Consider the following 16,026-nt stretch of genomic DNA (forward strand, 5'->3'; position numbering starts at 1 on the left):
TACATGGCAATTTACAAGTTGTCCACTTTAGTGCAATGCACCTCACAGAAGGAGATTAAGACATCCTCTATTGAATCCGCGAGGCGGCGAGCAGCGGAGACAATCTGTCTCTTTGAGAAATACCTGCCTACCAGCATGCTGACGATACAAATCCATCTTCTTATGCATCTTGTAGATGAAGTGGAGATTGCTGGACTTGTCCATACACGATGGATGTTCTTCTTGGAGCGCTTCATGAAAACCCTAAAAGGCCTTGTGCAACAACAAGCTCGGCCAGAAGGTAGCATGGCTGAAGGTTGGTTGGTGTCTGAGGCGCTAGTGCATATTTCACAATGGCTACCAACAGTGGATTCAGACAACACTATGCTATGGTCGCTAAAGGACGTTGATAGACTGACCGGAGATATGGTGGTTAGAAATGGGGTAGAAAAAACAATGAATGCTGCAATGGAGGAGAAATTGAATCGCTTTTGTATGTTGCACCATGCCTCCATGGAGACGTGGCTCGGTAGGTACCAGCAAGATAGGAAAGATTGAGAGGAAGCAGGATCTGAATTTCGACGTAGTACATGCCATTGACTGATTCGATATCTCGAGGGCATGGAGGAGATGCTGCGGTTTCTGTCAACACGATGGTTGCATGGAGCTTTGACCACAGCGTCTCACAAAGGAGCGGAGGTCTCAACCGAGGAGTGGGAATTCTCGAGGGGATGTAGTCCAAAATGTTATAATGACGTGTTTAGGGTTTTTCGTATCTATATTTTATATGCGAAAACTAATTGAGTGTTTTAATGTATAGTACAAAATATATAGTGCAGCGTGGTCCCGCGGACGGCATTTTCGCGTAGAGTGTATTGACAAAATGCGCTCCACAACAGATTGTGGTATTATAGCAAGGTTAGAGCAAGAGAGTCGACGACGAGTAACGGATCTAAACACGGTTATATATGAGATGGAGTATTTTGGAAACTTGCAAAGTATTTTCATGGTGGATTACTGTAGCTTCTCCATGATCCTATTCGATGTGCAGTGGTTCAAAGTGGTACATCAAGGAGTTGGAGCAACAGTGCGACGAGATCCATCTAGATTTCTTGAAATAAATTCCGAAAAAAATGGACAGATTTGCGCGACACGTTTATGGTGCCGGCCCATTGTGAACAAGTGCATGAACTCACGTGTTTTTTAATTGTATTATAACATGGTACATGTCACAATAGTTAAATCTCTCTTGTATGTGATTGTGAATAGGTAATTTTCTATCCAAGCCCATGACAACCTCGATGGTGATATGTTATACTTTCAGCTCCCGAAGTGCGAGAGTATATGATCAAAGCGATGTTCCAAGCATAGATGAAGACAATATGCAAATAGAGGGGTCGATATTGCAAGGGGTGGAGACCACCGAAAGCTTGGAGCATGTAGAGGAGCCAGCATCGGGTAACAATGATGGAAATACAGGAGTCCAAGAATTCTTTGAGAACGAGGTGGACTCATCCTTCTATGGTGACATGTCTATCAACCTTTGAGTGTATACGGAGTTGTGTCAGGAGATTGACATGGGACCATAGGATACTTCATACTTGGAGCATCCACCTACTTAATTCGTTGATGAATCGCTTATAAGGGTACATAAGATATGCATTTGAAGTAAGATCATTTTTTTAAGATTTATATTACCGTGCTTTGTATGATTTATATTGATTATGCTAACATCATTTTTTTTCTGTGCAGGTGACCTTTGTGGATATTTAGATCATTAGGTTGAGTCGAGGGATGAGCGATGAGGAGCTGCAAGAGATCTTTATGCATATGCCTCCAGATCAGATGGTGGTGCGCAGATCGGACGCAGGTAGCTCACGTAGTGAATTCCCAAAGGTCCCCAAGAACAAAGCACTCTACTTTTTAGCACAAAAATCAATGTAAAAACAAGCACGACATGAGACAAGAGACAAATTGGGTTGAATCTCCCCCATGCCTTGTGTGAGCGCTTCACAAAGCATGTATTTAATATATATTTTCAATCTTTTTGCTCAAAAATAGCCCAATTACAAAAATATACAAGCTTTTAGCTTTTGAGTTTGCTTTCTACCAAAAATAGGAAAATAAAGCTAATGGACGGTACCCAAAGAGTCTGGCACGCCCAATCTCAATGTCCAAATAAAAATAACATATCCAGGCGCATAAGCGCATTACAAAATAATAATAAATAGTCGATGTCTCTATAGACATAATCAAAATATAGGCGTGGCGCCTATCAAAATATAGTCGAAAGGTCGAAAACCCGCTAGACTCCAATGCTTTCCTCCGCCACTGCTGCTATCTCTACACATCAACTGAAGCATTCACAATCGTTAGTAAAATAACACAATTAAACCGACAAAAGTGAATACCTAGCAGTCTTCAGCTACATAAATAAATCAACTGGTTAGAAATAAATCCTAACCTTAATTTATTACGAGTGCGCACTCTAAACTCATAAACGTTTATTAATTTAATATGCATTTTGCGGAATCACCCGCTATGGAATCACCCATGTACACACTAAATTAATGAAACTCCCGAAAAGGATAGGCGTCCCCATCAACTTCTCGCACAAAGAATCCTCTTTGTGTATGAGCCCCGGTCATCTAAGTTTACGGAATCCACCGTAAAACCTCACGGAATCCACCGTGGAATATGCCTCCTGGCATCATACCCCCGGGGTGGAATAGCAATTGACCTCAATTGCTATTAGCTCAATGTGGAGCTAACAGAGTGGGGAAAGCATTTAGGTCTCTAGCGTGCATCCATTGTGCTTCTTCTACAGGATGGTTCTTAAATTTCACGAGATATCTAGAGTACCTTCGGCCAGTTCTAGTGGTCATGTAATCAGTGTCTATAATGGCTTCTGGTTCAAGGATTTCAGTCTCTTCTTCTAGTAAAGGTGGGTTTTCATAGACAGGGTGGATAGGTAATTGTCCTCTAAATGGTCTCAATAAACTAATATGAAATGTATTATGAATTTTCCAATGTGATGGCAGTTCTAACTTGAATGCATTGTCATTAATCTTATGAATGATTCTAAATGGTCCGTAGAATCTAGGGGCTAATTTGACAATTGGATGTCTATCCACACTTTGCAGTCTACGCTTTTCTATTCTAAGCCAAACATAATCATCTACTTTGAAATTCATGGCTTGTCTTTTCTTGTTGGCTTGTTTGGTATATGATTGTTGGGCTTTAGCAATCATATCCTTTACCTCATCAAAAATAGTGTTATGCATAACAGCAATATCATCGGCACTTTGTATTCTATTAGACAAAGATGCAACAGGTGTAGATAATCTATGTCCATAAATAACTTCAAAAGGTGCTTTCTTTGTAGATGTGTGTGGTGTATTATTGTAAGCAAACTGTAATAAATGCAAATGAGTATCCCATGTTTGAGGTTTAGAGATAGTGTATGCACGTAAAAGATCTAAAATAGTGCTATTTGTGGCTTCTGTTTGTCCATTTGTTTCTGGATGAAATGCAGATGAGAAATCAATCTTTGTGCCTAGATTTGCAAACAGTGTAATCCAGAAATTATTACAAAATCTAGAATCTCTATCTGAAATAATCACTTTCGGCAATCCATGGTTAGTAAAAATAGTTTTCAAAAATAACTGTGCTGCTTGTGATGCTGTTAAAGTTTTCTTACATGCAATGAAATATGCTTGCTTACTAAATCTATCTACAATTGTCCAAATCATGTCATGGTTAGATTTAGTATTTGGTAAACCAGTAATGAAATCCATAGATATATGTTCCCAAGGTTTAGATGGAATAGATAAAGGCATTAATAACCCATACTGTTTACCATGATGTCTCTTTATTCTTTGACAAATCAGACATTCAGAAACAAAATTAGACACATCTGCATCCATATGCGGCCAATAAAAATCTTCAGTTAACATGCGTAATGTAGAAATGATACCTCTATGACCTTGATATGGGGGACAATGAATTTCATTTAAAACAAAAGATCGGAATGGAATAGTAACACACAGTCTCTTTTCAAAGAACATGAATCAAAATATAGGCGTGGCGCCTATCAAAATATAGTCGAAAGGTCGAAAACCCGCTAGACTCCAATGCTTTCCTCCGCCACTGCTGCTATCTCTACACATCAACTGAAGCATTCACAATCGTTAGTAAAATAACACAATTAAACCGACAAAAGTGAATACCTAGCAGTCTTCAGCTACATAAAAAAATCAACTGGTTAGAAATAAATCCTAACCTTAATTTATTACGAGTGCGCACTCTAAACTCATAAACGTTTATTAATTTAATATGCATTTTGCGGAATCACCCGCTATGGAATCACCCATGTACACACTAAATTAATGAAACGCCCGAAAAGGATAGGCGTCCCCATCAACTTCTCGCACAAAGAATCCTCTTTGTGTATGAGCCCCGGTCATCTAAGTTTACGGAATCCACCGTAAAACCTCACGGAATCCACCGTGGAATATGCCTCCTGGCATCATAAGTAATTTAGTGTGTACATGGGTGATTCCATAGCGGGTGATTCCGCAAAATGCATATTAAATTAATAAAACGCCCGAAAAGGATAGGCGTCCCCATCAACTTCTCGCACAAAGAATCCTCTTTGTGTATGAGCCCCGGTCATCTAAGTTTACGGAATCCACCGTAAAACCTCACGGAATCCACCGTGGAATATGCCTCCTGGCATCAGATGGAGAGATTCAGAGACATTGCATACCAGGAGCTGTCTCGGACACTGTCAGGGTGCTCTATTAGATCTAGTTTGGCACGATCTGATGCTTCAGTTTCTAGTAGACAAGGTTGATGCTCTAGACTTGGGTAAGATGGAGGGAGTGGTTCAGGGGGATGCTGCAGAGATTCGGATGTACTGAGCCCGTGGTCGGCTCGGGATATAGGTGCTACTCCTCGCTCTCATTGCAGTTCAAGAGAGCGTGGCTCAGGTGGTTGCTGTGGAGGCATGGATGCAGTGTCTCCATCTCGTCATTCTGTTGGATTTGCGTCACCTCCGGGATTTGTCACAACTGTGGAGACGTCTACTCCACTCACTCTGGCTTTTGCTCAGTCATTCACAGGTGGCACCCCTATGGGTGCTACTTCGATAGGTACTACCTCGGTAGGTACACCAGATGTATAGGGGTCTCTTAGATATGCCCAGGAGCGTGGTCGCAGGTGGGAGAGGACACATCTTAGGCATACCCCAGAGGGGTATGCCTACCTTGTAGATGATAGGTCAGGAGCCATCATCATGAATGATGAGGGGAGAAGGGTGATGGCTCACATAAGAGAGTTGTGCTAATAAGTTTTTTGGCATAACTTCTTAGATCATTGGAAGAACATACCGAAGGGGAGCAAGGACTATATAGTAGCATCCTTGCATAAGAAGTTTCCAATACCAGCCACAGCAAATAGGTTTTCTATGGGCTGGATGACGGAGTACATGCATGCATATATATCACACAGATGATCAGATGCACACAAGGCACTCAAGAGTGGGGCTTCAAAGCCCGAGTGGCTAGACGCAGACGACTGGCGTCAATTCAAGGAGGAGGCTATAGATTCTCCAAGACGTTGGAGACAGCAGCATGAGGCGACAAGGGCACAACTAGAGGTCAGAGTGGTCCATCATCTTGGGAGTGGCAGCCACAGGACATATCTGGAGCACTTTGTAAGTTTTTCTTTTGTTTTGCTTGCTTACTTTTTTGCAATATCCTTTGTACTGACAATCGTATTTCTAACAGTTGTATTTTATTTTCTTTGCAGCACTTCATTACAAATCACGATCCCACCGGCCTTGAGACTTAGTATGCAGAGAGGCACAGTCTCATTGCATTGATCGACTGATTGTATGGACGCGACGGCCCTGTAAGTCACTCATCTTTCTTATCCGTAGTTACCATGTTTAAATAGAATTCATTATTCTATGGTGGACTGATGTGTAGTTGTTTCTTTTTTTGCAGAGTCCGTTTGATCCTCCTTTGCGACGAGACAAGATTTCGGATGGCGATGATCTATAGCTCGTCCCCTTGGATCCTTGGAGCTCACACACCCTTCTTTTTTGGTCACGTGATCTATGTAGACATTTTCTATGTAGTAGTAGTATCTTGCCATGATTGTACCGGTCGCTTTCATTATGCGATCATGTATTTACTTCATGTATCAGTGTAATGATTTAAGTACACTTTGTCTTTATTTACACAAGCATTGTACACATTTTTGAAACTATTTTGTATGGCCCAAATAACTGCCCTGCCACAAAATTTTTTTCCCACTATTAGCGTCGCAAATTTATTACACGCATTGCGATTAGCGTCGCAAAATGCATCGCAAAGCATCGTTATTTGTATCATTATTTGCGTCGGTAAATGGGACACTGATACCGACGCAAATAGCGACGCTGATAACGACGCTAATACCGACTGTTCTATGGCGTCGCCAATAACGACGTTTTTTGCGATGACAGGGGAAATTTTCTTTATTAGCATTTTCGTTGTTGTTAACATCGATATAAGGCCTATATCTTGTAGTGTATTGCAAAAAGAAACTATCTACGATTGCAACTATAGATGTGTTTATATTAGAAGTTATCTGCTACAATTAACACACCTATAGCTATTATCTATATGTGAATATTTAGAAAGAAAACAAAAACAAGGAGAATAGAAATCCTAATACCATAATATCTAAAACAAATAAATAGATATTGTGCAAAACACAGATTAGCAAAGCAAAAAAGAGAGGCCATATCTTGGATCTTTCCTAAAGGGGTTTCACCTAGCACCATGAGAGCTCTTGCACCTTCGATCTAAGCTCTTCTAACTTACACCTTGGATCTCTCTCTCTCTCTCTCTCTCTCTCTCTCTCTCTCAAGTGTTTTATTGTGTGTTTTTAGTTTTGGAAAAAGAAAGCCCAAATTTGATGCAATAGAAACTTTTATTTTTTCACATTTCTTATTGCATTTATAAGCACATTTAGAATGCATATTAATAAATGATTATAGATGTGTCTAAATACATTTAAACACTTTTATATTCATTGTGACCTTTAATGCTATATTAAATATATTGATAAAAATGCTTGCTAATGCATATCATCCATTGCATCTATGTTCTCGTTTTGTTGTTATCTGTGTGTGTGCGTGTGTGTGTGTGTGTGTGTGTGTGTGTGGCACAAATACAAGCTCTATTCATATGTATCAAAGAGAACAAGATAAGAAAAATGTTAAATTTTGTATTTCTTTACATCACATACACACACACACACTCTCTCTCTCTCTCTCTCTCTCTCTCTCTCTCTTTGTGAAATTTGTACAAGTACAGTTAGATAATAGGAAAGAAACCTGCATTATTCATTTCCTCTATCACACACACACACACACAAAGCTCCTCCCACAAGAAGAGACAAGAAAATGTCAAGAAAGAAAGAAATCTTGACCATATCTATCCTTACATGTGAAGATGTGTGAAAGAAAAGTAAGAAACCTTAAAATGCATGAAAATGGAAGAATGATCATAGCTTTTGTCTCATAGGTTGGACATGCTTGAAATTGGATGAAGTTTATAATAAGTAGAGAAAGGGAAAGTTTTAGCTGTAGGTAATTTATGAGAGCACAGAAATATGCATTGAAATGTGCATGGGAATGATCATTTGTAAGTCTATCAATATACATTATAGACATATCCACTAGCATATTGACAAATGTTCTGACATGTATTTTGATGTTAATATATTTAACATTACAAAATCTTGCCCCATGCCATTAGAAAGTAGTATCAAAATTCTCTTCATTCGTTGTAGTGAGATTACTTACTCTCCCTAACATATTTATGCTTATGAGACAAGACTATAAAAATGTATTAAGTGCACTTTGAGTTTTCAACTTACTTATAACATTAGATAACCTAAAATTTTACTCAGAGGTTGATTGTGGTGTATATTGTAGCAATTACTTGAATACTGGACATTGTCTCATATGGACACAAGGATCATTACTCAAGAGTTGTTATTTTGTACCATGAAGTACAAAATTATACGTAACTAATAATTTATATTTTATAGTTTGACTATTAAATATCTTGTGTCACTATGTAAGTACACCCTATTAATGATATAATTGAGAGGAGTAAATGGTCTAAGATGTTATGCTAGATAGTTATTACAATGATTAGCAAATAGAGGTGCATATATCATTTGAGTAATTATCTTTTTAAATCTTTGATAAGTAATAATTACTAAACAAAGCATAATGTTAGTGTTTAGGCATGAGGTTTTTTACTTATCATCATAGGATATTTAGCAATTAAATAGTTGAAACGATATAACATTAATTTGGAAAGTCCATGTATCAATATAGATTTGGAAATAATGAAGAAACCAATATGTTAGTAGATGATAATTCTTTCTTTCTCAAAAAGTGTTTTCTCTCTTTCCCTCCAAGAGGCCCCCCTTACCAAAAAAAGGCAATGAAAAAGATTAGTACGTATTCATGTGTCTAAGGACTTAAAAATGATAGACCTGCTTTATGGACTCGAAAATGATAAGGAAAGAAATGACAACAACAAGTGATAAATCTCTCTCTCTCTTTCTCTATCTATCTCTCTCTCTGTCGTTGTCTGTCTGTCTCTCTCTCTCTACACACACACACACACACACACACATATGACATTTATTCTTCCTTTCACTTTTTCAATGGTTTTAGTATTACTCCACTTCAATCTAAGTGCACCTCAATGTTTAAGGTTGCATGAGCATAAAAAGGTTGAGCACTTACATGTTATTTATTTTAAATAGTTTTTTCTTGATGAAAATATTGATGATTTGGAAAATTTTCAAAATTGTGGGAATCCAAAGTTTACACTTCTCTTAGCATTTGAAAAATGGAGAGCACAAGGAGCCCTATGAAGCTTTGGTTCTAACATCCTTATGTATTATATCATTGCAAAGATCTAGAAGACTAGGCTTTAAGTGTGCTCTCTTAGATAAATTTGGAGCTTAAAGGCTCAACTTATGAAGCCTTTTGAGACAACATCTTCCATAACTTGAGTCTAAATTCACCAATTTTATGGGAGGAATAACAATTAAACACAACTCTTCAAGAGCTTTTCCACGATACACTACATGAGAGGATTTCAACGAAAGCTTTATAAGGGTCACTATGCTCCCCACTTTCTCCTTTCAAGAACCTTGTAAAATGGGATTTGAAAACTTCACAAACATTTGAATATGTTGATCTTCTCATTTTCGTAAAAAGCTAGTATAGACTTCAAGGTTATATTTTCCCAAGCTTAATTATAGGTCTCTTGGAACTTGAATGAAAAATATAGTTTGATAATCCATTCTAAAAATTATACCTCCTTAAATTGAGAAAATTATTGCATAAGAAAATATGTTTTCTAAATCATCCTAAGTAATGTATGTGTGTACACATTCTTTGGTATGTACAAAGTAGTTAATTCAATTTTGTTAAAGGAAAAAAAGTCTTGAACTCTAGCTTTTGTAAGGATCATCCGAAATTGTTTGAATATTGAACTTAAATGATAAAGGTTCCTTCTTATTAACAAATTGAGATGTAAAAACTCTCATTCACGACAACCAAACTACAATTTGGTCTATTTTAAAATGTGAAAATAGCTTGGCTTCATATTAAGAACGCCTTGAAGCTTTAATTCACAATAATACTAGCAACCATGCCCTTATAAAAATGCATGAATGATATTTTGAGTGCATCAAACTAAGTCAATCTAATACAAGGAACTACTATTAGATTATTACTTTAGCTCTCACCGTAACAATACATGGTATTGCAACAATCAAGAAAGTCATGGGAGGACAAATGCATTGCTATTTGGAGATCCATTTTGTTAGGAGTTTCAACTTGCATGTATGTTCATAGCATGATGTTAAATGGCTAGAATCTTGTTCTTCACCAATACTTATATGCTAGGTTTATGCCCATATTTACAAATTTCTAAGGGAATCTATCTTGGGGAATTCACCCTTTGTAAATTGGATATGTAATCTATGAGCAAAGAGTTTAATTAGAAAACTCCCTATGGATATTGAATCATGGAAGATTAGCATCACCCTCTTTCATAGCTACAAGTGTACAATGAAAATTCATTACATATCCCTTTCTTATATGTACATTTTGTATTGCTACCATGATATCAAAGTCTAGCATTGTACATAAGGATTAATATTTTGTGTGTATGTGGGTTTGTAAGTTGCATGACCCCGGTCCCCCATGATTCAATACAACACCCATTATCTTTCACGCTTAATCTCTTGGTCCTCTCTCTCTCTCTCTCTCTCTCTCTCTCTCTCTCTCTCTCTCTCTCTCCACAATCATAATTCATCATGTGCTTTACGTTTTAGCTTAGAGAAGGAAAATCATGGGGCATAGTATCCCTACCATTTGTGCACACATGTACCAATTGGGCAAACCCCCTCCACTATACTTAATGATATCATAGGTTGCCAATGGCTATTCTTGTGAGGAGTTTATCTAGCATATATTGAAGGGGTGTGTGTGTGTTGAGTTTTAATCATGGTGCAACCCAAGGAGTTTTTATCAAAAACGATTTTTGTCTCCTTTTGTTCCATCAAAGGTTTGCTCTTTATGGCTTCATGCATTAGGTGCAATCATGCATTAAGTGAAATACATTAAAGATGTATATTATACATTATTGTCATTAGGGATTCACTATATGTGAACCCTCTATATACAGTGTGCTCAAGGCCTATTAAAAAATACCCTTATCTATGAGTTTTCTCAAAATAAAACACACACGTGTTTATTCAATTTGTAAATAGCCCCTTTATGTGGCACCTTTTAGTATGTAAAAATTTATAATTTAAAAAATCCCCTCTTTTGAACCCACATAATATGCTTACATATTTTTGAGTGATCCCCCCCCCCCCCTCCTCCCCCCAATTTCGAGTTTGCAAGAAATTTAAATGCGTTCACTTAATTCCCTTTGAAACTGCACATCTCGATACATGGTGGTTTGTGTTCAAGTAGTCTATGGTTATTGTATATACTTCTCAAGCTAGGTCTACGAATCCTAGTTGCTTAAGAAGCTTCTAATTGGGACTTTTTAATTCCATAAATATCTTTCTTTAAGAAAACTCACTTTGGTTAACCCATAAGATGTGTGAGGCATCCAACACATTTCATGCATGGTTGCTTTAATGTACTCAAAAGGCTTATGTTTGACAATTTTAATACGTTCTGTATCATGTGGGCTGTTAATTTAAACAACCTCCTAGCGGTTCTTGTAGATGATAGGGGTCATTTGAAATCCATAGTTATAGGTAAGATGTATTTGAAAGCCATCAATGACTAGACAGTTGCACAACCCTCCAAGTGGTAGCAAATATGTAGTGAATAGCGCTCTTAAGGCTCGACAAACAGTGATCTCCCGAGCCACTGGGAGGCACAGATAAGGGTCACATGCACACGAGGGGACCGATGACTGTGGTAGGCAATGGGCATTGGGCACGGTGCATGAATGGGGAGGCTAATGCTTAGGAGACAGATGTGGTCAGCTTGAATTGACATGATCATCTTTGCGTAAGAAGTGAAGCCCTGTTTAAACTTTTAAGGCGATGGGGCCATGTTGGACTCTTGTTCGTTTGGGTTGTCTTACCGAAGGGGGTTTATCGAGGTAATAAGATAGAAACAAAGATTCCTAGTATTACGCAGTCGCAAGAAAACTGTGTTTTAAGCTGATGGGGAAGGAAGGAAAGAACCTGATGGTACTAGACAGTCTCGTCGAGAGAGGGAAAGCACACATGGGGTTGATTGTGATGGGACGTGATCAGACATGCATAATGATAGACATGGATGCACGAATGGATGGATACGACACACAGACAGAGAGAGAGAAGAGCGGGGATGGTGCGGGCGCGGGGGAGAGCCCACATGAAGTGACTGGTCACTCTCCGAATCCAGAGTGAGATCTTACCACAGCCTTTTACGTCTTTGACTGTCAAGAGGAGCATATGATCATGGAGAAAAGCCACTCAAAAGGAGACCTAAAAGGGTACTGGGCCAATTCGTCATTGGCAAGGCTACAGTAACGCACCCTCAATATATATCTATCTGTGTATGATTGCATATACACATACATGTGTGTGTATACGTCCACATAGACAGGCCGAGAACGAGGATTGACATATCGATGCACAACATGACATGAGCTATAGCCCTATTGACTTTAAAGGAGACGCAGACTGGACTGCGGTGGATGATTGCCATTTGTGGGCAACACTCTGTCTCACAGTCCTTTTCAGCACACCCATCGCAACGCACTGCACAGTGATGTATGTCTGCTTATTTGTTTACGTAAACTAGATCAGCTGGCCAAAGCCGATGATCATCTCTCTCTCTCTCTCTCTCTGTGTTATATTAAAGCAAGCTCGTGTACAAGTCCATTATCCTGTGTATGTCCAATCTCAGCCCCAGTCTCGTTTATCTCAAAGCAAGCTCTTGTACAACTCCATTATCGTGTGCGTACTCAATCTGTCAGCGAGAGAGGGAGAGTCCTAACTATGCTCACGTGCCATAAGGCCAACACCAGCCACCTCTGATCCTATCGATTTCATCATCTCTTCTTCTGCTTCCTCCTCTTCTTCTTTGTCCTACGATTCTCCCATCCCAGCTCTGACACCTTCCAGCTGCCCTCCCTTGTCGGACCTCCATAGCTGCCGTGCCGTATTATTCTTCCTTTTATAAGCTTTTTCCTGCCAGCGCGAATCTCTTTGCCTTCTTTCTTACTGACGGCCTTCCTTTCTCTGTTCCTTTGCTTGTATTGCTCCGCCTTTCCTTTTCTTCCTCGATTCATCCTCAAATTGCTCAGTCCTCTCAGTCATCAGCTGCTGCCTTCAATCAAGCTGCAACTATCGATTCAACGCCTGAACAACCCGGATCAGAAAAAAAGAACATAAAAGGTCAAAAAAAGGAAGTTGGGAAATTCTCTCTCTCAGGTCTTACAGAAGAGGCGAGATCCTCTTTACTTTTGCCTCGGTACCATGCGGAAAAGCTTATGGTCTCCTGACGAAGACGAGAAGCTGAAGCATTATGTTGCAAAGCATGGCTGCGGCAACTGGAGCGATGTCGCAAAGCATACTGGTAATTTACCTCATTACCCTATAATCGTAGAAACCTAACAAGGGGAAAAACACAGTAAGAGTGCTCTTGTTTCGGTAGGCACAAATAGCCGCTTGCTCGCGTGAAACTAGTCAAGATTATGATTTACATTCAACGGCTATCTCATAATCAACCTACTACTAGCTGATGTTTAGGTTCCTTTTTGCGTCAACACATTGACATTAGTGAATTGAAACTGGATCAAGCACTCTTGATGTGTGAGAACAGAAGCATTGTGATATACTCTACTACTACTTCTCTGAGGTGTTACATATTATATCGGAAGCATACTGTCTTTAGCATATATGATACTCCACCATGTACACTGCTGCATGATTAATTAAGCACAGGCTAGCATACTCAGCTGCACGTGGATAAAATAGCTAAGGCACGTGGGTATGTAATCCTTGCATGCATATAGTAGGGCTGACTTATCAAGATCAGCTGCAATCATTTGATGCAATAATTCTCTAATGTTATTTGAGTTGCCACTGATCCAACATGTAACATATGCCGACACTTCGACCAGGTTTGAAGCGTTGTGGCAAGAGTTGTCGATTGCGGTGGATCAATTATCTCCGGCCAGATTTGAAAAGAGGTCCATTCACTCCTGATGAGATCAGGCTAATTGTCAACCTTCACAGGGACCTTGGCAATAGGTAAGAATTTGTCCAAAGAATGTTGATTTTTCCCTTAATTAATATAAACCAGAAAGCCAGAGACTTGGTGGCACATGCATGGTGGTGTTTCATGTCTAATTGGCGATTAGCCCTAGTATGGATTTCACTTGAATTATGTCATAAGTGTTAGCCATAATGATGAATTAATCAGATGTGCTAAATGATGTTTTGATTGATGATCTGTGCAGTTGGTCAAGAATAGCCACATATCTGCCAGGAAGGACAGATAATGATGTCAAGAATTTCTGGCATTCTTACACAAGAAGCAAACGGATGCAGACATTACCTCCAGCAGGAATAAGCATAACAGAGGCTTCTAAGAATCAACCAGCAAAGCCAATCGCTACTCAGCAGAAGGTTCCAGACAAGAGCAGCTCAGCCAGCGAGCCACCTGTTTATACTAATTACACGAAATTCCCAGCCAATTCTACAGCTCCATTAGACACAGCTTTACAGTCCTCTAGATCATTGGCAGATTCAATTATAGATCAGAAGTCACCCACTAAACTGAGTGCAGATCATTACAGCGGATTAGTGCTTCTGAATGATGTGCAGGTATGCCCGACGGACATATCAGCTGATCGTCAACTCAGAGAAGTCGAAGAAGGGATTGATTGTGGCCACATTGACTATGATCCACAATATCATGATCATGGTCACGTCCTGATCAGTCAAGTATCAAATTACCCAGTACCATCGACAGCACTAATGTCGATCGATCATCTGCATGAGTACAATGGAAGCTGCGTCAACGATGGGATCAGCCTGCCGTCTCTATGCTTTGCTGTCCATGAGCAATATTGTGCAGAATCGGAGGAGTACTCCATTAATCCGCCAGAGGACTTGCAGTCTGTGCTATGGAGCTTCATGCACAAGCCCAATTATCGCCAAGCTCTGAATGTATTACCATCTCCCTGTTCCTATTCTTCTTCTTCTTTGGCGTCTCATTCTTCTGCGTCTTCGGGTAATTCCTGTTCGTCAGATAGAAAGCCGATAGCGAATTACCTGAAGAATAATTCGGGGGATAATCATGACCTCATCGCATCTAATCATGCCGTGCTGCATACGGCACCTTATGCCATGTTGGTCGACTTCAGATGAGGAGCATGTGGTCAGTACATCAATCAAGATTAATGGTGGTCGTAGGGATTATGAATGCAATTAGCATATTGTTTAATGTATAAGTAACCGCCTCTCGCTCCGCCATATATATCACCTTCATTCCCAAATCACATATACCAGCTGCAGTCAGTCACAAAACCAGACTTTATATGTTGAATCCAATGTAAATATTCATGTTGGCTGATCCACACTAACGTGGCGGGTTTGTAATATTGCCTCGCACGACAATGTCACACGACACAATCACAATAATGCAGACCATCATGTACTTACTACTCGACATGCCCCCCTTCGTGACTTTCCATGGAGGTGCCTTCCATACGGGTTTGTTTTTTTCGCTGCGCATGATATCTCACTACCTACCACCACCTATGGCAGATTAATGCTGCACGGCTTCCTGCACGTAAATAGCCCTTTTGGCTCCATACTAGTACTACAGCTAAAAGTTGTCGAATCTTTCTAACTAGAACGTCTTCATCTCGGTTGTGATGTTGTATCTAACCTGATTATTGCTAGAATTTTTCCTTGGCCATCACGGCTTGTGAAGCCATAGACTTTATTCTGCCTAGAGCGGTTCTCTATATCTTAACCAGTTGTATCGTAAGTCCCCATCTAAAAAATTCTTTGCTTATGAAATTTAAGGAATAAAATCCCGCCTTTCGTTGAACAACAAATATCGTTTGAAATTATACCATTCTGTATATTGCAAAAGTGTGTATCCAATAAATTTAAATTATTTATCTTGTAAACCCAGCGATATACATTGAATGATTTTGTATCTTATTGTCCTAGATTTCTTCTCGCCATTCCAAGCAAAAATGAAGGGCTATCTCATAATAGGCACCCATATAGGCTGGAGGGTTACATTTCCCTTGCAAAGGCGTAGAGTATATAAGTGAAAGGGGTGACAAAATTAATTAGCTTCTTCCTTTTTGGAAAAAAGAAATAAAGAAGTCAAACTCTTTCATCCTTTTGAATCTTATGATTATCTCTATAAGATACAGGCCACATATCGATGTTTAAAGCAATGTAAATATTTATAAAAAA

General features: G+C 39.3%; 1 protein-coding gene across 1 annotated transcript; it reads left to right on the plus strand.

Moving 5' to 3' along the window:
* The first annotated feature begins 12,418 nt into the window (after nucleotides 1-12,418).
* LOC148038954 (uncharacterized) lies at nucleotides 12,419-15,675 on the plus strand. The gene is made up of 3 exons (XM_087674821.1): nucleotides 12,419-13,159; nucleotides 13,707-13,836; nucleotides 14,046-15,675. Exons 1-3 carry the CDS (start codon nucleotides 13,060-13,062, stop codon nucleotides 14,956-14,958), a joined length of 1,143 nt encoding a protein of 380 aa, XP_087530947.1. The 5' UTR covers nucleotides 12,419-13,059; the 3' UTR covers nucleotides 14,959-15,675.
* The last annotated feature ends 351 nt before the right edge of the window (nucleotides 15,676-16,026 follow it).

The sequence above is a fragment of the Lygodium microphyllum genome, chromosome 3 (genome assembly GCF_053477565.2).
Source record: "Lygodium microphyllum isolate KBCC chromosome 3, Lygodium_microphyllum_v1.1.10, whole genome shotgun sequence".
Lineage (NCBI taxonomy): Eukaryota > Viridiplantae > Streptophyta > Polypodiopsida > Schizaeales > Lygodiaceae > Lygodium > Lygodium microphyllum.